The sequence below is a fragment of the Rhinoraja longicauda genome, chromosome 40, assembly GCF_053455715.1.
Source record: "Rhinoraja longicauda isolate Sanriku21f chromosome 40, sRhiLon1.1, whole genome shotgun sequence".
Classification (NCBI taxonomy): Eukaryota; Metazoa; Chordata; class Chondrichthyes; order Rajiformes; family Arhynchobatidae; genus Rhinoraja; species Rhinoraja longicauda.
Window position 1 is genome coordinate 13,957,601 of NC_135992.1, and position 26,553 is coordinate 13,984,153.

At 45.2% G+C, this 26,553-nt stretch overlaps 1 protein-coding gene across 1 annotated transcript in view; it reads left to right on the forward strand.

The window, feature by feature from the left end:
• Positions 1–816: 816 nt before the first annotated feature.
• LOC144611611 (ADP-ribosylation factor-binding protein GGA1-like) overlaps positions 817–26,553 on the forward strand; it is a 43,299-nt gene continuing 17,562 nt past the window's right edge. The window contains exons 1-10 of the mRNA XM_078430818.1: positions 817–875; positions 8,343–8,427; positions 10,067–10,142; positions 11,369–11,467; positions 14,624–14,747; positions 15,791–15,891; positions 20,090–20,170; positions 21,917–22,054; positions 24,917–24,998; positions 25,517–25,624. Of these exons, the coding sequence (XP_078286944.1) occupies positions 11,378–11,467; positions 14,624–14,747; positions 15,791–15,891; positions 20,090–20,170; positions 21,917–22,054; positions 24,917–24,998; positions 25,517–25,624 (724 nt within the window). The 5' untranslated portion in view covers positions 817–875; positions 8,343–8,427; positions 10,067–10,142; positions 11,369–11,377. The remainder of the gene's footprint in view (positions 876–8,342; positions 8,428–10,066; positions 10,143–11,368; positions 11,468–14,623; positions 14,748–15,790; positions 15,892–20,089; positions 20,171–21,916; positions 22,055–24,916; positions 24,999–25,516; positions 25,625–26,553) is intronic.

The following is a 26,553-nucleotide window of genomic DNA, read 5'->3' on the forward strand; positions in this document are numbered from 1 at the left end:
CAAAGCTCAGTGTGTGTGTGAGTGTGTACAAACTCACACTCACACTCACACTCACACTCACACACACACTCACACTCACACTCACACACACACTCACACTCACACACACACTCACACTCACACACACACTCACACACACACTCACACACACACACACACGTGTGTGTTATATATACACACCTCCAAGTACACACACATATATACACTCAGAAGCACACACGTATGTGTGTGTGTATATATGTATACACATACCCACAAGTACACACATATATGTGAATTTGTGTGTGTATATGTATATATGTGTGTACTTGTGAGAATGTGTAAATATATGTATGTGTATATATGTGTGTGTGTATATGTGTGTGTATATATGTGTATATGTATGTGTGTGTGTATATGCGTGTGTGTGTATATATGTGTGTGTGTATATATGTGTGTGTATGTATGTGTGTGTATATATATATATGTGTGTGTATATGTGTATATGTATGTGTGTGTATATATGTATGTGTATATATATGTGTGTCACTTGTGTGTATGTGTGTATATATATACACACACACACTCACACTCACACTCACACACACACACACACACACATATATATATATGTGTATTTGTGTGTGTATATGTATCTATGTGTGTACTTGTGAGGATGTATATATATGTATGTATGTGTATATATGTGTGTGTACTTGTGGGTAAGTGTATATATATACACACTGAACTTTTTCTCTCGTTTATCATATTGTTTACAGTACTATATTCTGTTGTGCTGCTGCAAGTAAGAGTTCATCTTCTTATCACGACCACACATGCTAGATATTGTGTTTCAGCCAAAACTGAACACGACTCTTAGCAATATCATTGTTCAAGTAAGGAGTTTATATATATACACACACACACGCACACGCACACAGACACACACACACTCTCAAAAAAGCAGTTCAGGTCTCGAACCGAAACGTCACCCATTCCTTCTCTCCACAGATGCTGCCTGTCCCGCCCAGTTCCTCCAGCATTTTGTGTCTACCTTATATTCCAGCAGGGGAGTCCCAGCCGGATTGTTTATAGTTGATTTTAAACATGTTTTCAACAATTGTGAGGGTGTGGGGTGATCTTTATAGAGGTGTATAAAATCATGTAGAGGAATAGATCAGGTAGACGCACAGGGTCTCTTGCCCAAAGTGGGGGGAATCGAGGACCAGAGGACATAGGTTCAAGGTGAAGGGGAAAAGATTTAATAGGAATCTGAGGGGTGACTTTCACACAAAGGGTGGTGGGTGTATGGAACAAGCTGCCAGAGGAGGTAGTTGAGGCGGGGACTATCCCAATGTTTAAGAAACAGTTAGACAGGTACATGGATAGGACAGGTTTGGCGGGATATGGACCAGTCGTGGGCAGGTGGGACTAGTGAAGCTGGGACATGTTGGCCGGTGAAAGGCAAGTTGGGCCTGTTTCCACACTGTATCTCTCTATCTATGACTCTATTAAAGGCGGCACGGTGGTGCAGCAGTGGAGTTGTTGACTCACGTCACCGGAGACCACCGTGGTGTTTAAACAATTTCATAATTTAAGACGGAGTCAGCTGAGGAACCAGCTTTCATGGAGTGAAGGCAGTCTGCAATGTGGGCCTGGAATAAGTTTGGAGCCGGTGATGCTGCAACTGTGGTGGCAATTGAACTGTGATTTTTCAATTGGAGGCCATGGTAATCTGATGGTCAGTGTAGGACAGTGGGCACTGGTTAATGAGTGACTGGGACTTAGAAACATAGACAATAGGTGCAGGAGGAGGCCATTTGGCCCTTCGAGCCAGCACCGCCATTCATTGTGATCATGGATGATCATCCACAATCAGTAACCCGTGCCTGCCTTCCCCCCCCCCCCCCCCCCCCCCCCCCCCCCATCCCTTGATTCCACCAGCCCCCAGAGCTCTATCTAACTCTCTTTTAAATTCATCCAGTGAATTGGCTTCCACTGCCTCCTGTGGCAGAGAATTCCACAAATTCACAACTCTGTGAGTGAACTTGAGTTCAGGAGCAGGCGGTAGAGGTTTAGACGTGTGTAAGCTTTCTATTGGAAAAACAAATGACGGGAGAACTCAGTCAGTTGAGCAGCATCTGTTGCAAGAGAACTGGGTTAACAATTCCCAGTGGGGAAAACACCCTACCATCGTTCAGGGTGTTGACCAAGAAATGTCTGGAGTTGCTTCCCTATGACTTGTCCGGGATGATAGTACAACATTATTATTTGCTCAATGATTTGTCTCACTTGTGTGTTGTGGATGATCTACCCAAGAATTTAACTTTTTCTTAAGGTAGATTTATTGTGCTCTTATTGTTACTTCTAAGACTTCTGAATTAAGGAATTGTTGACATGAACCGGCCGATTATATCCCTGTGGCGTGTTTACAGATCAGCTGTGGTAACCAAAGGTGTTTTGAGATGAAAAAGAATGAAGAGCCTTATTTATTAACGTGAATATATGAAAGATTTCTAGGAGTGCAACTCCATCTTAAGAATGAGACCCCAGGATCTGCAGATTGCCAGTCAGAAACCCGCCCCACCTCTTTTCCAGCCCCCCCCCCCCACCACAATGTCTGAAAGTTCCTGACCCAAAACATTACCTGTCTATTCCCTCCACAGATGCTGCCTAACCCACCGAGTAATGACAGCACCTTGTGTTTTGCTCCTCGTAACGATTTAGTTTCATAAAGCTTCCACATTCTTCAAAGCTTTCAACATTTTTCAAGTTACGTATCAAGGGTCCCAACCCGAAACGTCGCCTCCACAGATGCTGCCTGACCTGCTGAGTTATTCTAGCATTTTGCGTTCTCAAGGTCCTTTGCTTGTCCTTTGCAGTGACTACTGATGCAGGTTCACGAGTGGATTGTTGCCATGAAATTCATGTTTTAAATGAAAGGATAATTTTACAAGTGTGTGCGCAAAAAACGGGCTGCCTTTCCTATCCATGTACCTGAGCATCTGTCTTTTAAATGTTGTTCCAGTACCTCAATATTCTCGCTATTGAGGGCGTGCAGCGTAGGTTTACTAGGTTAATTCCTGGAATGGCAGGACTGTCATATGTTGAAAGACTGGAGCGACTAGGCTTGTATACACTGGAATTTAGAAGGATGAGAGGAGATCTTATCGAAACGTATAAGATTATTCAGGAGTTGGACACGTTAGAGGCAGGAAACATGTTCCCAATGTTGGGGGAGTCCAGAACAAGGGGCCACAGTTTAAGAATAAGGGGTAGGCCATTTAGAACTGAGATGAGGAAAAACTTTTTCAGTCAGAGAGTTGTGCATCTGTGGAATTCTCTGCCTCAGAAGGCAGTGGAGGCCAATTCTCTGAATGCATTCAAGAGAGAGCTAGATAGAGCTCTTAAGGATAGCGGAGTCGGGGGGTATGGGGAGAAGGCAGGAATGGGGTACTGATTGAGAATGATCAGCCATGATCACATTGAATGGCGGTGCTGGCTCGAAGGGCCGAATGGCCTCCTCCTGCACCTATTGTCTATTGTCTCAGCATCTGCAATTCCTTGTGCCTCGCAAATGTTTCAAAAGTGATGTGTGCAATAGATTTGTAGTAAATGTACAACCTTTGCCATTCCATTACTATCTGTGCCAATGAAAAAATACTAGTAATTCCCTTTGAAAACTTGTTCTCTCCCTCTTCTGGGTGGTCAGGGACTTGGAAAAGTACTGTTCAAATATTGTATAGATATTTTATTAAAATGCACATCAGGACAGGCTGCAGAGGTCAGGGATTATGTTTCCACTTTATGTGTGCATTTTCTCCTTGTGTAAGAGTCAAGAGTATTTACTTGTAAGATGCACCAGGGATGGATCAGTGAAATTCTAACTTGCTGCAGTTTAAAAGGCTCATTAATGCAACAACGCAAGAAATAAATATACGATATTTCTTATACAATAAGTGTTAACACAACAAACAAATGTTTGGGTAGCACGGGAGAGCTACTGCCTTGCAGAGCCAGAGACCCGGGTTTGATCCTAACCACGGGTGCTGTCTGTACGGAACGTCTTTGTGCGATCACCCCATGACCTGAATGAGTTTCCTCCGAGATCTTCGGTTTCCTCCCACACTCAAAAGACATCCAGGGTTGTAAGTTAATTGGCTTGGTGTAAACGTAAGATTGTCCCGAGGTGTGTGGGGTAGTATTAATGTGCGGGGATCGCTGGTCGGCGTGGACTCGGTCGGCTTGTTTCTGCGCTGTATCTCTAAACTAAAATAAGCTGAACACAATAACTTCTTAGTTCTACAAGGTAGTCCGACGATAACACTGCAAGCTGAAGTATGCAGTGCAAGAAGGTTCCCAACTGTTAACGTTACCTAAAATAGACACAAAGTGCTGGGATAACTCAGCGGGTTAGGCAGCATCTCTGGAGAAACAGGATCGACGATGTTTTGTGAATATTTTATTCTGCTTTACATATTAGGAATACGTATCTGATGCAAATTAACAAAACGTTTGCACATTCTCCATGTGACTGCAAGGCTTTCCTCTAGGTAACTAGTCCCTTTCCACATATGTGCAGGTTTGTAGACTACTTGGCCCGAGTGTACGGTAGTGGGGGCGAGAGTGGGATAAAAGCAGAACCTGTGTTAATGGGTGATCGATGGTCGTCGTGGGCTCGGTGGGCTGAAGGACATGTTTCCATTCTTGTATCTTTGAATCAATCAAAAAGCTCTGCATTTGAAACGCCGGTGTTTTCTCTTGGCAGTTTTGTAAATATTAGGGCTGCCACCAAAATTAAATTGACAATTCATGAACATTGTGGTGAATAACTGCTTGCTAAAGGAATGCATGTCAGTTAGCTAGAAACTCTGATGTCTGAAAATAGAAACATGAATAGTATTCTACTTATTGGCATGGAAATCCCTTTGAAATCCCCCACAGCTGATCACACATGTTAAAATGACAGCTCAGCATACTGGTGTGAAAGTAAAAAAATGTCTGCCAGTCTCTGAAGAAACTCCAAAGACGTACAGGTATGTAGGTTAATTGGCTGGGTAAATGTAAAAATTGTCCCTAGTGGGTGTAGGATAGTGTTAATGTATGGGGATAGCTGGGCGGCACGGACTTGGAGGGCCGAAAAGGCCTGTTTCCGGCTGTATATATATATGATATATATATATATGATATGATAAACCAGTTCCTCTTGTTTCCCCATTAGCAGCGACTTAGGTTGACTTTTATTTTTAATCTTCCATTTGTCAGATGGGTATGGACACTCCAGTTTGGCATTGTGCAAGCCTTTAATTTGTTAAATATTGTACATAATTTTGCAAAAGTTAGGATTGACAAGTTCAGAGAACACTTATGAGGATGTTAGACACAAAGTGGGAGCGACTCAGCGGGTCAGGCAGCATCTCTGGAGAAAAGGAATAGGTGACGTTTCGGGTCAAGACCCTTCTTCAGGTTATTCTTTTCCTCCAGAGGTGTTGCCTGTCCCTCTGAGTTACTCCAGCTTTTTGTGTCTATCTTTGGTTTAAACCAGCATCTGCAGTCCCTTCCTACACACTCACGAGACTGTTGCCAGGATTCAAGGCGTGATCTGTAGGGAGAGGTTGGGACAGCTAGGATTTTATTCCCTGGAGCCTTACGATGTGTATAAAATCTTGAGGATAATGGATAAGGTGTATGTACAGAATCTTTTTCCAAGGGTAGCGGGGATAGATTTCCAAGAATAGGTGAGAGGTTTAAGGTGAGAGTGACTAGGAACCTGAAGGTTAACTTTTTCACCCAGAGGGTAGTAGGAATATGAAACTAGCTGTTGGAGGAGGTAGTTGAAGCAGGTACAAAGACAGTATTGTAAAGACATTTGGATAGGTTCATGATTGGAAAAGCTTAGGGGGATATGAGCCAGACTTTAATAAATGGGAAAAAATGAACTACAGATGCTGGTTTATGCCGGATTAACTCAGCGGGTAAGCACTGCTGGAGTAACTGCTGAGGTACTCCAGCATTTTTGTCTTCCATGAGCTAATGGGCTCGCTTAGATGGGTCATCTTGTTCAGCATGGATAAGTTGGGCCAGAAGGCTTGTTTCCTTGCTGAATGACTCTAAACTCTCTGACTGCGGGCTCTTTTGTTTTGATCCATTGTAATTTATCATGCATTGACCTGTTTTTGAAAACTATAAGTTAACTTTGATAAATAACCAGCTATTGTGTGCCCGTTTTTAATAAATGGCACCACCAGACAGCAGTTTTTGAAAAATGTTTATGTTGTCAGTAGTAAAAAAGGAAGAAAATTTACATCATCCTTCCTCAAAACTCTTCAGTGCAAACCAGCATCTGCAGTTCTTTCCTCTACATCCAGCATTGAGGTGTCCAATCCCAGTGATCGCGGGGTTTAGTGTTAGATCAACGGATGTTTAACATTCAGCTCATATGGTCATCAGTTTTAGTAGCAGAATTAGGCCATTCGGCCCATCAAGTCTACTCTGTCAATCAATCATGGCTCCGAGATTGCTGGTCGGCGTGGGCCGAAGGGCCTGTTTCCGTGCTGTATCACTAAAACTGAAAACTAAAACCTCCTGTGTCCCCTCTCCCTGACTCTGACTCAGATGAAGGTTCTCACCCCCAAAACGTCACCTATACCTTTTCTCCAGAGATGCTGTCTGACGTGCTCAGTTACTCTGGCATTTTTTGTCTATCTTCAGTGTAAACCAGCATCGGCGGTTCCTTCCTACACATTTTGGGCTGCACTCAGTGAGGTCAGTGCATCGTGAAGTACATCTCCATATATGGAGAGCTACACAATGGAGTTTAATAGTGATAGCAGTTCTCCAGATAAGAACACACGTGATTCTGTAGCCAAGCATTGACCTGATTGCTTTCAATGCCCCTCCCCTGAATGCTTTAAATATCAGGAATTTTCCACCTTGATTTAGATTTCTGCTGAGTTTATGACTATAATTGGCACACCAAATTGAGGTGACGTTCCCCCACGATAACAGAAGGGAACAAAAGTTAACAGCTACAAAGTCCTCAAAACTCTGAGGGTTAGGGTCCATTATCCCAGCAAGTGCTATCTTCTGAAAGAGCTGCCAATCTGACAAGAAGAAGAAAAGCAATTCATCGCAAATCATAAGCGTGCAGAGAGAGCCAATTGATTCAGATCATTACAAAATGATGACCAACTGATCTAATTAACATTAATGAGCTGACTTTTGAAGTGGTGAGACTTGGGCTGCAATTGCCTTGTGGGCACCGACCGGCATAGTGAAGGATAGTTGCTGCTGGGAATTGTGTGAAGGTGTCGGGAAAAGTGGGCTAGTATGGGATGCTCCTCAAAAAGGTTGATTTAATCTGCAGACGTCTGGTCATTGGGAAGAATGAGTTTTGAACAGAGTTTAGTTTAGAGATACGGTGCAGAACCAGGCCCTTTGACCCACCAAGTCCGTGCTGACACTAACTCTATCCTGCACACTAGGGCCAATTTATAATCTTTACCAAAGCCTATAAACGTGTATGTCTTTGGGAGTGTAGGAGGAAATCGGAGCACCCGGGGAAAACCCACACGTTCACGGGAAGAATGTACAAACTCCGTACAGAGGGCACCCATATCAGGATCGAACCCGGGTCTCTGGTGCCATGAGGCAGCAATTCTACCGCTGTGCCACCATGCTGCCCTTTCAGCGTAGGGAGGTATTCTGTGCCTCAGTGCAAATTTGTGACTTCAGGAAAGACAAGGGCACAATGGAACAGCATCAGTGCAGAAAGGAACTGCAGATGCTGACGCAAAGTGCTGGGGTAACTCCGCAGGTCAGGCCACATCTCTGTGCAGTGCTGTAAGTCAGGTTCCAACCCGAGTCTCTGCCATTATAATGCATAGACTCTACCAGCTGCCCGACAGTGCCGCGCAGTAAGTCAGGATTGAACCTGGGTTCCCACTGTGCCACGCTGTAAGTCAGGATCTGAAGAAGAGTCCCAACCCGAAACGTCATCCATCCTTTTTCTCCAGAGATGCTGCCTGACCCGCTGAGTTACTCCAGCACTCTGTGTGGAACAACATCGTCCTTCTGTGTTGGAAGGAACTGCAGTTGCTGGCTTAAACCGAAGATCGACAAAAAGAAGGAGTAACTCAGCGGGACAGGCAGCATCTCTGGAGAGAAGGAATGGGTGACGTTTCGGGTCGAGACCCTTCTTCACATCCTTCTGTGCTACGGCATTCTGTAATAGTGAAACATTGAAAAATAATTTTGCAAGTCGGTAAATTTGCCCATCCTATTTTCAGAACGAGAGTTGGCATGCGTCTCTTGGGTTTCGTCTCATGTTTAAAATAACTTTTTTTTTGTTGCATTCACTGCAGATAAGGCTACAAATCCATTAAACCGAGAACTAGACTGGGACTCGATTAATGCATTCTGTGACCAGCTGAACAAGGAATTGGAGGGGTACGTACCATTTTTTATTTAAAGATCTGGAGGTACGTTTTCAAACTTCTGCACCTCTTGCCTGAGGGGAGAATGACCAAGGTGAGACTGGTCTTTGATTATGCTGGTGGCCTTGCCATGACTGCCTGAACTGTAGAGAGAGTTAATAGAAGAAAGGTTGGTTTGCGGGATGGTCTGGGCTACATCCACAACTCTCTGCAATTTCTTATGGTCTTGGATAGACCTGTTCCTGAACTGTGCTGTGATGCATCCCAATAAAATGCTTTCCACGGCACATCTGTAGAAGTTGGTGAGGGTTAGACAATAATAGACAATAGGTGCAGGAGGAGGCCCTTCGAGCCAGCACCGCCATTCAATGTGATCATGGCTGATCATTCTCAATCAGTACCTCGTTCCTGCCTTCTCCCCATACCCCCTGACTCCGCTATCCTTAAGAGCTCTATCTAGCTCTCTCTTGAATGCATTCAGAGAATTGGCCTCCACTGCCTTCGGCGGCAGAGAATTCCACAGATTCACAACTCTGACTGAAAAAGTTTTTCCTCATCTCAATTCTAAATGGCCTACCCCTTATTCTTAAACTGTGGCCCCTTGTTCTGGACTCCCCCAACATTGGGAACATGTTTCCTGCCTCTAACGTGGCCAACCCCTTAATAATCTTATACGTTTCGATAAGATCTCCTCTCATCTTTCTAAATTCCAGTGTACACAAGCCTAGTCGCTCCAGTCTTTCAACATATGACAGTCCCGCCATTCCGGGAATTAACCTAGTAAACCTACGCTGCACGCCCTCAATAGCAAGAACATCCTTCCTCAAATTTGGAGACAAAAACTGCACACAGTCCTCCAGGTGCGGTCCCACTAGGGCCCTGTACAACTGCAGAAGGACCTCTTTGCTTCTATACTCAAGTCCTCTTGTTATGTTGTTGGGGACATGCCGAACTTGCTCGGCCTTCTAAGGAAGTGGAGGCTTTGGTGTGCTTTCTTGGCCATAGTACTTGGTATGCTCCCTAAATGTTCTTCCATAATCTCATATCTTTGCATAATGGCCTTCCTGACTGTGAGGACGTTTCAGTGGGTTATAGAAACATAGAAAATAGGTGCAGGAGGAGGGCATTTGGCCCTTCGAGCCAGCACCGCCATTCATTGTGATCACGGCTGATCATCCACAATCAGTAACCCGTGCCTGCCTTCTCCCCATATCCCTTAATTCCACTAGCCCCTAGAGCTCTATCTAAATCTCTTTTAAATTCATTCCAGTGAATCGGCCTCCACTGTCTTCTGTGGCAGAGAATTCCACAAATTCACAACTCTCTGGGTGAAAAAGTTTTTTCTCACCTCAGTTTTAAATGGCCTGCCCTGTATTCTTATGATTTGCTACTGGCTAAATATTATCCTTTGAAGAAAATGATTTCCACACTAATACATTTAGAACTATTTGCTGTTCTTGAGTTAAGCTTTGGGTTGTACAATGTTTTACTGCCTGTTTCTTATTAAGTTATTTTAATGTATGTAGGATTATTTCTTAAATGATAGAATTTTTGTAGCGATGTAAACTTCAGTTTTTAATGTTCTGCTTTATTTTTAGTGTTTATGCAAATCCCACTAAATAATTTCTTTCTTCCCTCCACTCTTCCTCTAGACCCCAGCTTGCCACAAGATTTCTGGCACATAAGATCCAGTCCCCGCAAGAATGGGAAGCTGTCCAAGCCTTGACCGTAAGATCTGTAGTCTCTGTGTCCAATGTCTCGAGCATTAAATGACCCTAACGTTTGTCAACTTTATAGTCATTCCAGTGCTGGGCCACCGTAGCCTCAGTATAGCAACAAGGAACTGCAGGTGCTTGTTTACAAATGAAGACACCAAGTGCTGGAGTAGCTCAGTGGGTTAGGCAGCATCTCGGGAGAACGTGGGTAGGTGCCGTTTCGGGCTAGGACTATTGGTTAACTACGTCTAATCGTCAAGTATTAGACTGATGGGTGACTCGCTGAGTTACTCCAGTACTCTATGCCTTTTGGTAAACCAGCATCTGCATTTCCTTGTGTCCTGTGTAATTAATCTAGATTATCATTGCTGGTTTGCCTCCGGTGGCTCTGGCTTAAGGTTCATATTGCTAGTCAGGATCAGTGTACGACCTGGCAGCATCACTCTCCACATCATTCAGCAAGAAAATGGACACAGGAGGAGTGGTTCCAGAAAGCTCAGTTCAGTATTGTTTATTGTCACGTGTACCGAGGTACAGTGAAAAGCTTTTGTTGCGTGCTAACCAGTCAGCAGAAAGACAATACATGATTACAATCGAGCCTTTCACAGTGTACAGATACATTATAAGGGAACAACGTTTAGTGCGAGGCAAAGCCAGCAAAGTCCGATCAAGGATAGTCAGAGGGTCATCAAAGAGGTAGATAGTAGTTCAGCACTGCTCTCTGGTTGTGGTAGGATGGTTCAGTTGCCTGATAACAGCTGGGAAGAAACTGTCCCTGAATCTGGAGGTGTGCGTTTTCACACTTCTGTACCTCTTGGCTGATTGAAAAGGGAGTGGCCAGGTTGCGACTCGCCCGTGATTATGCTGCTGGCCTTGCCGAGGCAGCGTAAGGTACAAAGCTCATGCTCATGAAAGCATGCTCCTGGCAGAGGTTCGCGAGGCTGCATTTCATGGAGTTTGTGTGTTTATTTTCCTCAGCTTCAGACAAACTCCCAAGAAAATTATTTGCCGCATTTTCAGGGTTACTGCAGTTCCGACATAGCGGTTAATGACCCGTGCAAGTTTACAATGTCCCATGTTGTTGTCATTCAGGGAAGAGGAGTGCCAGTGTACCCGGCACTTTTCTTTAAAATGCTAAAGAGATTAGAAAATGTATGCAAAAGTGTTTTGTAATTTGAATTTCATCCAGTGTTAATGATGTTATCCATTCTTTAATGATGTTATCCTTTTTCAATATAGGTCTTGGAGATGTGTATGAAAACCTGTGGCAAAAGATTTCACAATGAAGTCGGAAAGTTCAGATTTTTGAATGAACTAATCAAAGTGGTGTCGCCCAAAGTAAGTGTGACAGTGGGATTCTGACCCTTTGTACCGAGGAAGCATGCAGGTACAGCAGGCAGTGAAGAAAGCCAATGGAATGTTGGCCTTCATAACAAGAGGAGTTGAGTATAGGAGCAAAGAGGTCCTTCTGCAGTTGTACAGGGCCTTAGTGAGACCGCACCTGGAGTACTGTGTGCAGTTTTGGTCTCCAAATTTGAGGAAGGATATTCTTGCTATTGAGGGCGTGCAGCGTAGGTTTACTAGGTTAATTCCCGGAATGGCGGGACTGTCGTATGTTGAAAGACTGGAGCGACTAGGCTTGTTTACACTGTAATTTAGAAGGATGAGAGGAGATCTTATCGAAACGTATAAGATTATTAAGGGGTTGGACATGTTAGAGGCAGGAAACATGTTCCCAATGTTGGGGGAGTCCAGAACAAGGGGCTACAGTTTAAGAATAAGGGGTAGGCCATTTAGAACTGAGATGAGGAAAAACCTTTTCAGTCAGAGAGTTGCGAATCTGTGGAATTCTCTGCCTCAGAAGGCAGTGGAGGCCAATTTTCTGAATACATTCAAGAGAGAGCTTGATAGAACTCTTAAGGATAGCGGAGTCAGGGGGTATGGGGAGAAGGCAGGAACGGGGTACTGATTGAGAATGATCAGCCATGATCACATTGTATGGCGGCGCTGGCTCGAAGGGCCGAATGGCGTCCTCCTGCACCTATTGTCTATTGAATAGATCTAAAGGATGCTTCAAGAATGAGCAGCCTATAATTTATCAAATTCCCGGATCTTAGTGGCAGATATTTAAGATGGAATAATCTTTAGGAAGGGGGCTGGTAATGAGTGTGTTGGGTATGGTAATCTGTAATACATCACCAATCTTGTGCACTAAACCTTGTATTGGAAGGAACTGCAGATGCTGGTATAAACCAAAGATAGGCACAAAATGCTGGAGGAACTCAGTGCGACAGGCAGCTTCTCTGGAGAGAAGGAATGGGTGACGTTTCGGGTCAAGACACTTCTTCAGACTGAGACAGTCTGAAGAAGGGTTTCAACCCGAAACGTCACCCATTCCTTCTCTCCAGAGATGCTGCCTTTCCCGCTGTGTTCCTCCAGCATTTTGTGCCTATCACGAATCCTTGTTGGCCAGTGTGAGGGACATTATCTACAATAACATGGTTGAAGTTCCAAAAATTATTAACATTTGGTTGGGCAGCATCCATAATTGCTAGATTAGACTATGAGACATCAGAGTAGAATTAGGCTATTCGGCCCCGTTGAGTTTGTTCCGCCATTTGATCGTAGCTGATTTTATTTTTAATCTAACCCCATTCTCCTGCCTTCTCCCCACAAACTGACACCCTTGCTAATTAAGAACCTATCAATCTTCCCTTAAACAAAAAAACCCAATGACTTGGCCTCCATTGCCATATGTAGCAATGAATTCCACAGATTCACCACCCTTTGGCTGTAGAAATTACTCCTTGCCTCCATTCTAAAGGAATGTCCTTTTATTCCAAGGTTGTGCCCTCTAGTCCAAGACTCCACATCGAATTTCAATTTTTTCAATTTTCAATTTAAAATACTTTATTGGCATGATAAGATACATCATTATATTGCCAAAGTATAGAACATAACATACATATTTAAAATGCATGAATATAAAAACAAGTATACAATGCATGGTTCGATATGCCCCTGTACATATATATATATAAACATAGCACAAAAAGTAAGGACATTTGTGTTTGGTAGATTATTTCTTTGTTGTAACAATGCTTCTTGGCAATAAATCTTATACCGTTGGAAAGCCTGTTTATTTCCCTTTTAAATGGTGCCACATTTGTAAGGAACATGCATTTGTGGGATGAGCAGCAGAGCTGAGTATATGGGTTGCGCCCATGAAAAATTTGCCAAATCTTCTCTGCCAATGCCAAACAGCTTATTCTGCCATTGACTCTTGTTCGGTGTTGTTTGGTGGATTGGATGATTGAAGTCTGAAGAAACAAGACATATTGGCAATTTAACAATTTATTCATTTAATAAACAGGAGCCACAGTAGCGTGTGGAAGAACCATACACAGCCATAACAGCCTGGCACCTCCTCCTCATGCTGGTCACCAGCCTGGTCACACACTGTTGTGGGATGGCATCCCATTCTTGTCAGCACCTGGGGGTACCAGAAGCTCAAAACAAGAGTCAATAGCAACAGCAGAATAAGCTGTTTGGCATTGGCAGAGAAGATTTGGCAAATTTTTCATGGGCGCAACCCATATACTCAGCTCTGCTGCTCATCCCACAAATGCATGTTCCTTACAAATGTGGCACCATTTAAAAGGGAAATAAACAGGCTTTCCAACGGTATAAGATTTATTGCCAAGAAGCATTGTTACAACAAAGAAATAATCTACCAAACACAAATTTCCTTACTTTTTGTGCTATGTTTATATATATTCACGCAATACATTTATAGCCTTTTATCGATTGCTACTCGTTCTTGCAGTTGTAAACAGTACAGCAAGGTAGCCCGTCCACTCTATCTAGGCTTTTCATGATTTGGTATGTTTCAAAGCGATCCCTCCTCACCCTTCTAAACTCCAACGAATACAGGCCCGGGTTCATTCTAAAGGTATGTCCTTTTATTCTGAGGCTGTGCATCTAGTTTGACACTCTGTTGTGAGATTGGCACGCTAGTCATGCTCTGCAGGTTGAGGCAACCCAACTGTGAATTGTAATAAGTGTTGCTTTGCAGCACCGCACTGCACGATGTGTTGCATGGCTCCCCAAGTGCAGGGACAATGAATCAGCCCTGACCAATGTTGGCTGTAGGCACTCTCGGGCATATAGTCGTGTAGAAAGGAACTGCAAATGCTGGTTTAAACCAAAGACAGACTTCAGTCTCGACCCGAAACGTCACCTATTCCTTTTCTCCAGAGATGCTGTCTGACCCGCTGAGTTACTCCAACTTTTTCAGTCTATCTCGGGCATATAGTTAACAGTGTGACTAGCCCACCAGAAAAATATATCAAATGTGTTGCCTAATGAGGTAAATTATTTCAATTACAATCTGCCAAAACTTCAAACAATTTTTTTAATTTAAGTTGTTTTATTAGGAAATCTACTTCAAGTGTTGTCGTTTGGTGTAATCGTTTGTGTTTTGTTTCCCATCAGTATCTTGGAACACGAGCTCCCGAGAAGGTGAAAAATAAAGTCCTAGAATTGATGTTCAGTTGGACAGTGGGTTTACCAGATGAACTGAAGATCACAGAAGCTTATCACATGCTGAAAAAGCAAGGTTGGTTTAGATCATAAGAGTTAGGCAGAATTAGGCCATTTGGCCCATCGAGTCTGCTCTGCTATTCAATCATGGCTTATCTTATTTCTACCTCTCAATCCCGTTCTCCTGCCTCCCCCTCCCCCCGACCTTTGATGCCCTTACTGATCAAGAACCTATCAGACCCCACTTTAAAATTAAAAAAAACAACACAATATCTTGGCCTCCATAGCTGTCTGTGACAATGAATTCCACAGATTCACCACTCTGCTTAAAGAAATTCCTCCTCGTCTCCATTCTAAACCCAGCCACGTTCTCCTGAAACTCTGCCTGACCCTCCCGAGTTAAACCAGCACTGGGTGTCTTTTTAAATGTAAATTGCCGTGGATGAGAGATTAAAAAAAGAATTCTGCTGACATTTCTAGCAAGCATGAGTGAGTGCTGTCTGATTTGACAATAGACAATAGACAATAGGTGCAGGAGTAGGCCATTCGGCCCTTCGAGCCAGCACTGCCATTCAATGTGATCATGGCTGATCATTCTCAATCAGTACCCCGTTCCTGCTTTCTCCCCATACCCCCTGACTCCGCTATCCTTAAGAGCTCTATCTAGCTCTCTCTTGAATGTATTCAGAGACTTGGCCTCCACTGCCCTCTGAGGCAGAGAATTCCACAGATTCACAACTCTCTAACTAAAAAAGTTTTTCCTCATCTCTGTTCTAAATGGCCTACCCCTTGTTCTTAAACTGTGGCCCCTGGTTCTGGACTCCCCCAACATTGGGAACATGTTTCCTGCCTCTAACATGTCCAACCCCTTAATAATCTTATACGTTTCGATAAGATCCCCTCTCATCCTTCTAAATTCCAGTGTATACAAGCCTAGTCGCTCCAGTCTTTCAACATATTACAGTCCCGCCATTCCCCATTATTTGCTCCTTTGTTTATTTAGCATTGCTTGCAATCCTGCCATCTTCATTGAACAAGTACTCCTCCTGAACTGCGTGAAGCATCTTTGCACTGCCACTAACAGAGGGTGTGATTTTTGTTTTCCCCATTATTCCACAGGAATTCTAAAGCAGGATCCCGTGTTACCCAAAGAAGAGCTTCTCCCTTCACCCCCTCCACGTCCAAAGAATGCTGTGTTTGAAGATGAGGAAAAATCAAAGGTAATTCATTGATCCCTGGAGCATTGTGAGATGCGGCCAAATATAGATTTCAGTTGAAGTTTGTTGGAAAGGTTCAGGCCACTTGTATCGTCATTCATGTTCACTGAATAGATTTTATGTGTAGATAGATAAATTGCTTGGGAAACAGTAAAGTAAAATGAGTTGTAGAGATGTGCACAGGGATAAGATGTTTTAATATACGGGCCAGCTTTTTTTTTTTATTGATTCTACTCGAGAACCAAAAGACATTGGCTTTTGATTGAAGAAGTTAAATTTTATTTTATTACACCCCGTGTAACTTAAGTGCACACTAAGATACAACGCATCATTTTATTGAAACACTTGTAGCATAGGACCTGCAGTACATTACAGCTCCGAGCTGCTAATCCACATTTACTATAAACCCACTGACTCGCACAGCTATCTGGACTACACTTCTTCCCACCCGGTCCCCTGCAAAAAGTCTATCCCCTACTCCCAATTCCTCCGTCTACGCCGCATCTGCGCCCGGGATGAGGTGTTTCACACTAGGGCTTCCAAGATGTCCTCGTTCTTCAGGAAACGGGGCTTCCCCTCCTCCATTATAGATGAGGCTCTCACTAGGGTCTCTTCTACATCCCGCAGCTCCGCTCGTGCTCCCCCTCCCCCCCACTCGCAACAAGGACAGAATCCCCCTCGTTCTCACCTTCCACCCCACCAGCCAGCGGATCCAACATATCATCCACCAACATTTCCGTCACCTACAACGGGACCCCACCACTGGCCATATCTTCCCATCCCCTCCCCTCTCTGCGTTCCGCAGAGACCGTTCCCTCCGTAACTCCCTGGTCCACTTGTCCCTTCCTACCCAAACCACCCCAACCCCGGGCACTTTCCCCTGCAACCGCATGAGATGCAACACCTGTCCCTTTACCTCCCCCCTCAACTCCATCCAAGGACCCAAACAGTCTTTCCAGGTGAGACAAAGGTTCACCTGCACCTCCTCCAACCTCATCTATTGCATCCGCTGCTCTAGATGTCAACTTATTTACATCGGCGAAATCAAGCGCAGGCTCGGCGATCGCTTCGCTGAACACCTGCGCTCGGTCTGCATTAACCAAACTGATCTTCCGGTGGCCGAGCACTTCAACTCCCCCTCCCATTCCCAGTCTGACCTTTCTGTCATGGGCCTCCTCCAGTGCCATAGTGAGGCCCACTGGAAATTGGAGGAACAGCACCTCATATTTCGCCTGGGCAGTTTGCAGCCCAGTGGTATGAACATCGACTTCTCCAACTTTAGATAGTTCCTCTGTCCCTCTCTTCCCCTCCTCCTTCCCAGATCTCCCTCTATCTTCCTGTCTCCACCTATATCCTTCCTTTGTCCCGCCCCCCTGACATCAGTCTGAAGAAGGGTCTCGACCCGAAACGTCACCCATTCCTTCTCTCCCGAGATGCTGCCTGACCTGCTGAGTTACTCCAGCATTTTGTGAATAAATCTACTGCCTGACGTAGGCGAGTTCTTAATATTATAAAGCAAGTACTAGGCGGGACTACTACTAACAAACACTACGATTGGCTAGCATGCAATAGCCCATCTACAACACGGTTCCAGGATTTTTTTTTGGTGCTGTTTGGGTTCTCTTCATTTTTCCTTGGAGCCGAAAGGATTCCTGGTCTGCCTACAATTCATAGAGGAAGATGGGATAATTTTAAATGCCCAAAATAGAGAGGCAGTAGCAGAGATACTAGAGGAACAAGATAGTCCACTCGACCCTAAAAACCGTAGTACGTCATGGAGCCATTTTAGTCGGCAGAAACATTTAAAAAGAAAAATAACAAAAATCTGTGAATTGATAGATGAGATATATTCTGCATTTCAATGGTATCATCACACACACTGTTCCCCCAAAACACTGATTACACTGCAGGAGGCAGAGCGAACGGCGGGTTTTGCTTACTAAAATGGCTCCTTTGCGTGCTACACATCAGTATAGGCGATTTCAACGGGGTAGTCCATCTTGTTCCTCTGGTATCTTTGGGCAGTGGGCCTTACTAGAGTGGATGCGGGAAGGATGTTCCCAGTTATAGAAGAGTCCAGATCTAAAAGGCTCAGCCTCAGAATGAAAGGACGTACCTTTAGAATAAAGATGAGGAACAATTTATTTCGCCAGAGGGCGGTGAATCTGTGGAATTCATTGCCACAGATGGCGGTGGAGGCCAAGATATTGGGTATTTCTTAACTGGAGATTAATAGGTTCTTGATTAGTAATGGCACCAAATGTTATGGGAAGGAGGGAAAAATAGATTAGGCGCGATCGAATGGCAAAATAGACTCGATGGGCCAAATGGTCTAATTCTGCTCCTCTTATGGTCCGATAGTCAAAAATCTTGAGCTAAGAATAACTCTAAAGCTATTACCTTGTGTTTAATATTTGCCTTTCGGTGGCAAGTTCCAGGTGAACAAATATTCCACACATTTGCTGCATTAGGGAGGGGAAAGTAGAAAAAAAATTGCCTTTATATAGCACCTTTCACCATCTTGCCATCCAAAAGCACAAATCCAAATAAGACCATCATCAAGGTACTTGTGATCTGTTCTAACTGATGTAATATTCATGTTACATCAGGCCTTCACAATTGTAGCCCACTCGCTCAGTCGGTCAGAAAAGGATTCGGTTGATTATATACTACTGTAGACAATAGGGCGGCACGGTAGCGCAGCGGTAGAGTTGCTGCTTTACAGCGAATGCAGCGCCGGAGACTCAGGTTCGATCCTGACTACGGGTGCTGCACTGTAAGGAGTTTGTACGTTCTCCCCGTGACCTGCGTGGGTTTTCTCCGAGATCTTCGGTTTCCTCCCACACTCCAAAGACGTACAGGTATGTAGGTTAATTGGCTGGGTAAATGTAAAAATTGTCCCTAGTGGGTGTAGGATAGTGTTAGTGTACGGGGATCGCTGGGCGGCACGGACTTGGTGGGCCGAAAAGGCCTGTTTCCGGCTGTATATATATGATATGATATGATATGAAAAGGACACAACAAATTTGGTTGAGAGATACAGCACGGAAATAGGCCCTTTGACCCACCGAGTTGGCGCCAACCAGTGATGCCCGCACACCAACACTATCACGCACATACGCACACCCACGCACGCTCACACACACACACACACGGGATAATTTTACTAAACCAAATAGCCTACAAACCTTTATGTCTTTGGAATGTGGGAGGAAACCGGAGCATCCAGAGAAAACCCACGCAGGTCGCAGAGAGAACGTACAAACTCTGTGCAGATAGAATCCGTAATCAGATTCAAATCCGAGTCTCTGGCGCTGTGAGGCAGCAACTCTACCGCTGCGCCACCGTGCCTCCGAGTGCTGGAATAACTCGGCAGATCAGGCAGCATCTCGGCAGAACATGGACAGGTGACGTTTCAAGTTGAGACCTCTCTTCAGACTTAAAATGAAGAAACAATGAACCCCAGATGCTGGTTAATAGACAAAAGGACACAAAGTGCTGGAGTAACTCAGCAGGTCAGGCAGCATCTCTGGAATTCTTTGTTTCTACATTTTGCCTCCAGAGACGCTGCCTGACCTGCTGAGTTATTCCAGCTCTGTGTCCTTTTGTGTATTGACCAGCATCTGTAGTTCTTTGTTTCTACATTGTGAGTGCTGTTGTAGAGATTGTTTCTAACACTAGGTGGTATGGTATAGTCACTGTCTAAAAGCTGATCAGGTTGGTAGCATTTCCTGACCATATAATAAATTATCATATCATATCATATCATATATATACAGCCGGAAACTAGGCCTTTTCGGCCCACCAAGTCCGTGCCGCCCAGCGATCCCCGTACATTAACACTATCCTACACCCACTAGGGACAATTTATACATTTACCCAGCCAATTAACCTACATACCTGTACGTCTTTGGAGTGTGGGAGGAAACCGAAGATCTCGGAGAAAACCCACGCAGGTCACGGGGAGAACGTACAAACTCCTTACAGTGCAGCACCCGTACTTGTGTAGGAAGGAACTGCAGGTGCTAGTTTACTCTGAAGATAGACACAAAATGCTGGAGTAACTCAGCGGATCAGACAACATCTTTGGATAGAAGGAGTGGGTGATGTTTCGGGGGTCGTGACCATGGATTATATTGTTCAGCTTCTGAACCGGTTGTATTGTGACCATATCAAATTCCATTATTTTGTTTCTTTTCAGCTATTGGCAAGACTGCTGAAGAGTAACCACCCCGAGGATCTCCGAGCTGCAAATAAGTTAATCAAGGAGATGGTCCAAGAGGTTGGTCAAAGTTCCTGAAAGGTGTTGCCGACTGTGCAATTACCGGGAAACATAGAAACATAGAAAATAGGTGCAGGAGTAGGCCATTCGGCCCTTCGAGCCTGCACCTCCACCTCCATTCAATATGATCATGGCTGATCATCCAGCTCAGTAACCTGTACCTGCCTTCTCTCCATATCCCCTGATCCCTTTAGCCACAAGGGCCACATCTAACTCCCTCTTAAATATAGCCAATGAACTGGCCTCAACTACCTTCTGTGGCAGAGAATTCCACAGACTCACCACTCTCTGTGTGAAGAAATGCTTTCTCATCTCGGTCCTAAAAGACTTCCCCCTTATCCTTAAGCTGTGACCCCTGGTTCTGGACTTCCCCAACATCGGGAACAATTTTCCCGCATCTAGCCTCTCCAACCCCTTAAGAATTTTATGTTTCTATAAAATCCCCCCTCAGTCTTCTAAATTCCAGCGAGTACAAGCCAGTCTTTCTTCATATGAAAGTCCTGCCATCCCAGGGATCAATCTGGTGAACCTTCTCTGTACTCCCTCTAAGGCAAGAACGTCTTTCCTCAGATTAGGAGACCAAAGCTGTACACAATACTCCAGGTGTGGTCTCACCAATGCCCTGTACAACTGCAGCAGAACCTCCCTGCTCCTATACTCAAATCCTCTTGCAATGAATGCCAACATACCATTCGCTTTCTTCACTGCCTGCTGCACCTGCACGCTTGCTTTCAATGACTGGTGCACCATGACACCCAGGTCACGTTGCATCTCCCCTTCTCCTAATTGGCCACAGCGGGAAGGTCCACAGCGGGCACTTAACTTGCAATGTTAAACCGGAGGCCTGCGGTTGTTGCTTTCTCTGTCTCATGATCTGGAGATTTAGTGCGGGGGAATATCTGCTTGCCATTCCGTGTCGGGCCCTCTGGTCAGGTGTCATTGTCCCGAGGTGCAGCATGGAAATTGGCCCTTCGGCCCACCGAGTCCACACCAGCCAGAGACGACCCTTTCACAGGAGTTCCTTCTTTAGTTTGGGGATGCAGCACGGAAACAGGCCCTTCGGCCCACTAAGTGCGTGCCGACCAGCGATTCCCACACACTAACACTATCCTACACACTGGGGACAATTTACAATTGTTTTACCGTGGCCAATTAATCTACAAACCTGTACATCTTTGGATTGAGGGATGAAACCGGAGCTCCCGGAGTAAACCCATGCGGTCACGGGGAGAAAGTATGAACTCAATAGACAATAGGTGCAGGAGGAGGCCATTCGGCCCTTCGAGCCAGCACCGCCATTCAATGTGATCATGGTTGATCATTCTCAATCAGTACCCCGTTCCTGCCTTCTCCCCATACCCCCTGACTCCGCTATCCTTAAGATAACTCCGTACAGAAAGCACCCGTAGTCAGAATTGAACCCGGGTCTCTGGCGCTGTAAGGCAGCAACTCTACCACCGTGCCACCCTGAAGGGAACGGATAGGTGATGTTTCAGGCTGGGGACCCTCCTTCAGACTGTGGCAGGAATGTATCCATTACCCCCGCAGATGCTGTCTGACACTGAGGCCCCCCCCCCCCCCATTGCTGTGTGTTTTGCTCAAGATTCCAGCATCTGCAGTCCCTTGTGTCTCCAGTAACCAAGCCACTGATCCAGTCACCTAATCTTCTCCCTCCTGCTTTATTCTGTCTCTCGCCGCATCACTAATGGTCACGTGTATTGACCAAAATGGTCTTCAAATCCCTAGGACCAGAAGAGAATGGAGAAGATTTCTAAAAGAGTGAATGCAATTGAGGAGGTGAACAATAACGTTAAACTTCTGAGCGAGATGCTGGAGAACTACAGCAAAGACGAAACCTCGGAGAGCAATGAAGAGATAATGAAGGTTAGTGTGTGAGCAAGATACTTCCTGTTTCCATATTGTTCATCATATGTTAAAGGCTTTGTACGGAATTTATTGGGTAGGCAACGATTCAGCTGTAAAGAGTTCGGGCGGCGCGGTGGAGTTGCTGCCTTAATGGCACCAGAGACACGGGTTCCATCCTGACTACGGGTGCTGTCTGTACGGAGTTTGTGCGTTCTCCCCATGACCTACGTGAGTTTTCCCCGGGTGTTTTGATTTCCTCCCACACTCAAAGGACATGCAGTTTTGAGGGTTAATTTGGCTTCAATTATTTAATACAGATTGTAAATTGTCCGCAGTGTGTAGATAATGCTAGTGCATTTGATGATCGCTGGTCAGTGCGGACTAGGTGGGCCGAAGAGCCTGTTTCAGCTCTGAACCTTTAAACTAAACTGAGAACACTGACAGCTGACCAAAGATTGTTGTGTAACAGGTCAGTGTTCGCTCTGTTGACTATAAGAGCCTTGCATGTTATGAATTTGTAGCAGCCTAGCTTATTGAATTCATCAAATCTGCCACAATTGGGGACATGGATATGCCTTGCCTTCCTGCGGCGAAGTTTTGAGTTAATAACTGCTGCTGAGTTCCAGCCAGATGCCGGTGAGACAGCGAGCGTTATCCCAGCAGACTAGCAAGGATGGAGCAGCGGTAGAGTTGCTGCCTCAGAGTGCTTACAGCGCCAGAGACCCGGTTTGATCCCGACTACGGGCACTGTCTTTATGGAGTTTGTGCGTTCTCCCCGTGACCGCATGGGGTTTTCTCCGAGAACTTCGATTTCCTCCCACACTACAAAGACGTGCAGGTTTGTAGGTTAATTGGCTTGGTATAAGTGTAAAAAATTGTCCCTAGTGCGTGTAGGATAGTGTGAGTGTCCGGAGTTGGTTGTTGTGCGCTGCTGGTCGGTGCAGACGCGGATGGGCCGAAGGGCCTGTTTCCGCACTGTATCTCCAAACTAAAGTATTGACTCCCTGTACGAGTGAGGCAAGGGACATGGATTGTTGAGCATGCAGAGAGGGATTTCTGCTGGAATCCAATTAATACTGATTTATTTTGGATGGGGATGGAAACTGGCACCGATTCAGTGATTCCGAATAGTGTAAAATCTATCTTGCGTCAGCGTTTATGCAGCGTGACCCTTAAGTACAGTTTAGCTTATTGTGTACTCAAAATAATACAAGCAATTGGCAGTCACAATGAGCCATGGGCATTTCCATGGTTTTACTCGCCCGCCTGTAAAGAGAGCAGGGAATGGGGGGGGGTCACACAACAGAAAGCCAGTTCATGTCCGTTTATTGTCACGTGTACCGAGGTACAGTGAAAAGCTTTTGTTGCGTGCTGACCAGTCAGCGGAAAGACAAAACATGTTTACAACCGAGCCGTTCACAAGTCAGGACGTGTCTGTAGTTGTGATCAGGAGAACCGAGCCTCAATAGTGTGGTCCATCTTCTATCTATATACTAAAACTCTTGTTTGTTTGTTTGTTCCTGAACTACAGCCAAAGCGGTACACGATAGCGCGACAATTCTAGACCCACCTTACTCACCGTCGTCCCTTTGGTGCTAATGGAAGAAGTTTCATTGAAATCGGTGTTATATTTTTTAAGTTCTTCTTCTTCTTCTTAAGCCCTTGGCTCCTCCAGGGAGCATGGGCCATCGACAAATGTCCTCCACCTCACTCGGTTATTGGTGGTTTTCATTCGTCAATGTTTCTGTAACTCCCGCTTTTTTCCAGGGTGGGGGTAGTCAACCCCACGCCCAACCCCCAACCTGGAGGACCTGAGACTGCTTCGTCTGCCTCCTCACCCACGACCTGTCCGGTTTGGCTGAACCTGCCAGGGATATAAAACCCCCTCCGGCATTGCTCACAGGATCACTGGAGCACACGAGCCTCTCCACCGCGTCAAGGCTGCAGTCCAGGAGAAGATTTTTTAAAGATATTCACGTTTTAAAGTTGAAATCTATCTCCTAGGGAGGGAGGGGGGAGGAGAGGGTGCTGCACCAATGCAGGAGAGGTTTGGGTCCAGTTGGTCAACTTGGTCTTGTTGCACCTAAATTTGAAAAATTCTCCATTGGGGGAAAGATATTTGAGAGTGCTACACAATGGCTGCTTGGCCCCTCACTCCCACAGCATTCGTTCAGTAGGAATAGTTCGTGCCATCTGTCCTCACTGAGGCACGCATAACAAAGATTATTTCCTTTTGAATTATTTATCAGTCACAACACCACCTCTGTCAGGATATAATGCATCCTGTTTCCATATGGTCCTGAGAGGTGTGGTTTCAATTGTCGTATGTTGCGGGAAAGATGTGGTAAAGCTGGAAAGGGTACAGAGAAGATTTACGAGGATGTTGCCAGGGCTAGAGGATCTGAGCTATCGGGAGAGGTTGAGTAGGCTGAGTAGCGCAGGAGAATGAGGGGGGATCTTATAGAGGTGTACAAAATCATGAGTGGAATAGATCGGGTAGGCGCACAGGGTCTCTTGCACAGAGTAGGGGAATCGAGGACCAGAGGACATAGGTTTAAGGAGAAGATTTAATAGGAATCTGAGGGGTAACGTTTAACACAAAGGGTGGTGGGTGTATGGAACAAGCTGCCAGAGGAGGTAGGTGAGGTAGAGACCATCCCAACATTTAAGAAACAGTTAGGCAGATACATGAATAGGACAGGTTTGGAGGGATCTGGACCAAACATGGGCAGGTGGGACGTGTAGCTGGGACATGTTGGCCGGTGTGGGTAAGTTGGGCCAAAGGGCCTGTTTCCACACTGCATCACTCTATGACTTCTATGACTGCAGTGCCCTGGAAGTGTTTCACATTAGCTTAATCTGTTTTTTCCTTTTACACAGGAATTGTACCAGCGATGTGAGAAGATGAGACCCACACTATTCAGATTGGCGAGCGATACTGAGGATAATGACGAGGCATTAGGTAAATCTGTAAATTAATAACGTGAACTTGCCTAAATGGCTATTTTACCCAAGCATTTTAACTTCGTTTATTCTGTTGGTTCTGGTTAACCAAATACTACGTGAAATGGCCATCATTTCATTACGGCAAGCTGCAGGGAACCACTCTCTGATGCATCCCGATAAAATGCTGATCTGAATTTTTAAGATTAACAACAGTGAGTGGTGTAACGAAATCCACCTATTTACAAGACAACTTGTACAGGAGTTCATAGGATAGACACAAAAAGCTGGAGTAATGATTGAGAATGATCAGCCATGATCACATTGAATGGCGGTGCTGGCTCGAAGGGCCGAATGGCCTCCTCCTGCACCTATTGTCTATTGTCTATAACTCAGTGGGACAGGCAGCAACTCTGGAGAGAAGGAATGGGTGACGTTTCAGATCGAGACCCTTCTTCAGACTTGGGTGAAGTTTCAGGTCAAGACCCTTCTTCAGACTCTAGTTCATAAGCTTGCTTTCAATTTTTCTTTCTCCAGCTGAAATCCTCCAAGCAAATGACAATTTAACGCAGGTCATTAACACGTACAAGAAGATAGTGAAAGGCGAAGAAATCAATGGGGTGACTGAAACGCCGAGCATTAAAGGTATGTGTTTATTGCGTGGCTGAAATTGGGTTTGGCAAATTGAAGTGTGGGTCTCATCTTTCAATGAAACTTCTTCCATTAGCACCAAAGGGACGACGGTGAGTAAGGTGGGCCTAAAATTGCGTGGCTGCAATTAGAATGTAGAACAGTACAGTACAGGAACAGGCCCTTCAGCCCACAATGTCCTTGCGAAACATGTCAGGGTAAGCTGAGATAGACACAAAGTGCTGGAGTAACTCAGCGGGACAGGCTGCATCTCTGGAGAGATGGAATGGGTGACGTTTCGGGGCGAGACCTTTCTTTTGACCTGAAACGTCACCCGTTCCATCTCTCCAGAGATGCCAGAGCTTTCAAGAGAGAGCTAGGTAGAGCTCTTAATGAAAGCGGAGTCAGGGGGTATGGGGAGAGGGCAGGAACGGGGTACTGATTGTGAGTGATCAGCTATGATCACGTTGAATGGCGGTGCTTGCTCGAAGGGCCAAATGGCTTCCTCCTGCGTCTATTGTCTATCTCTAATCTAAATCAACCTATAATCCTGCACGTCTTTGGGATACGGGCGGAAACCAGAGAGCTTGGAGGAAACTAGAGCTCTTAATGATAGCGGAGTCAGGGGATATGGGGTGAAGGCAGGAACGGGGTACTGATTGAATGGTGGTGCTGGCTCGAAGTGCCGAATGGCCTACTCCTGCACATATTGTCTATTGTAACCTACGCTGTCACAAAGAGAACGTGCAAACTCTACACAGACATCACATTGTAATGTCTCAACTGAATGACAGTCGAACACTCTGTGTGTAGATAACCACCTTTATGAGAAGCCTTGCGGTCTTGGATGGAGCTGTTCCCCAACCATGCTGTGACGCACCCTGATTATTTAGTATTGCCACTTTACTGGGGCAGATCTGAGACCATTAATGTGCTGTAATTTT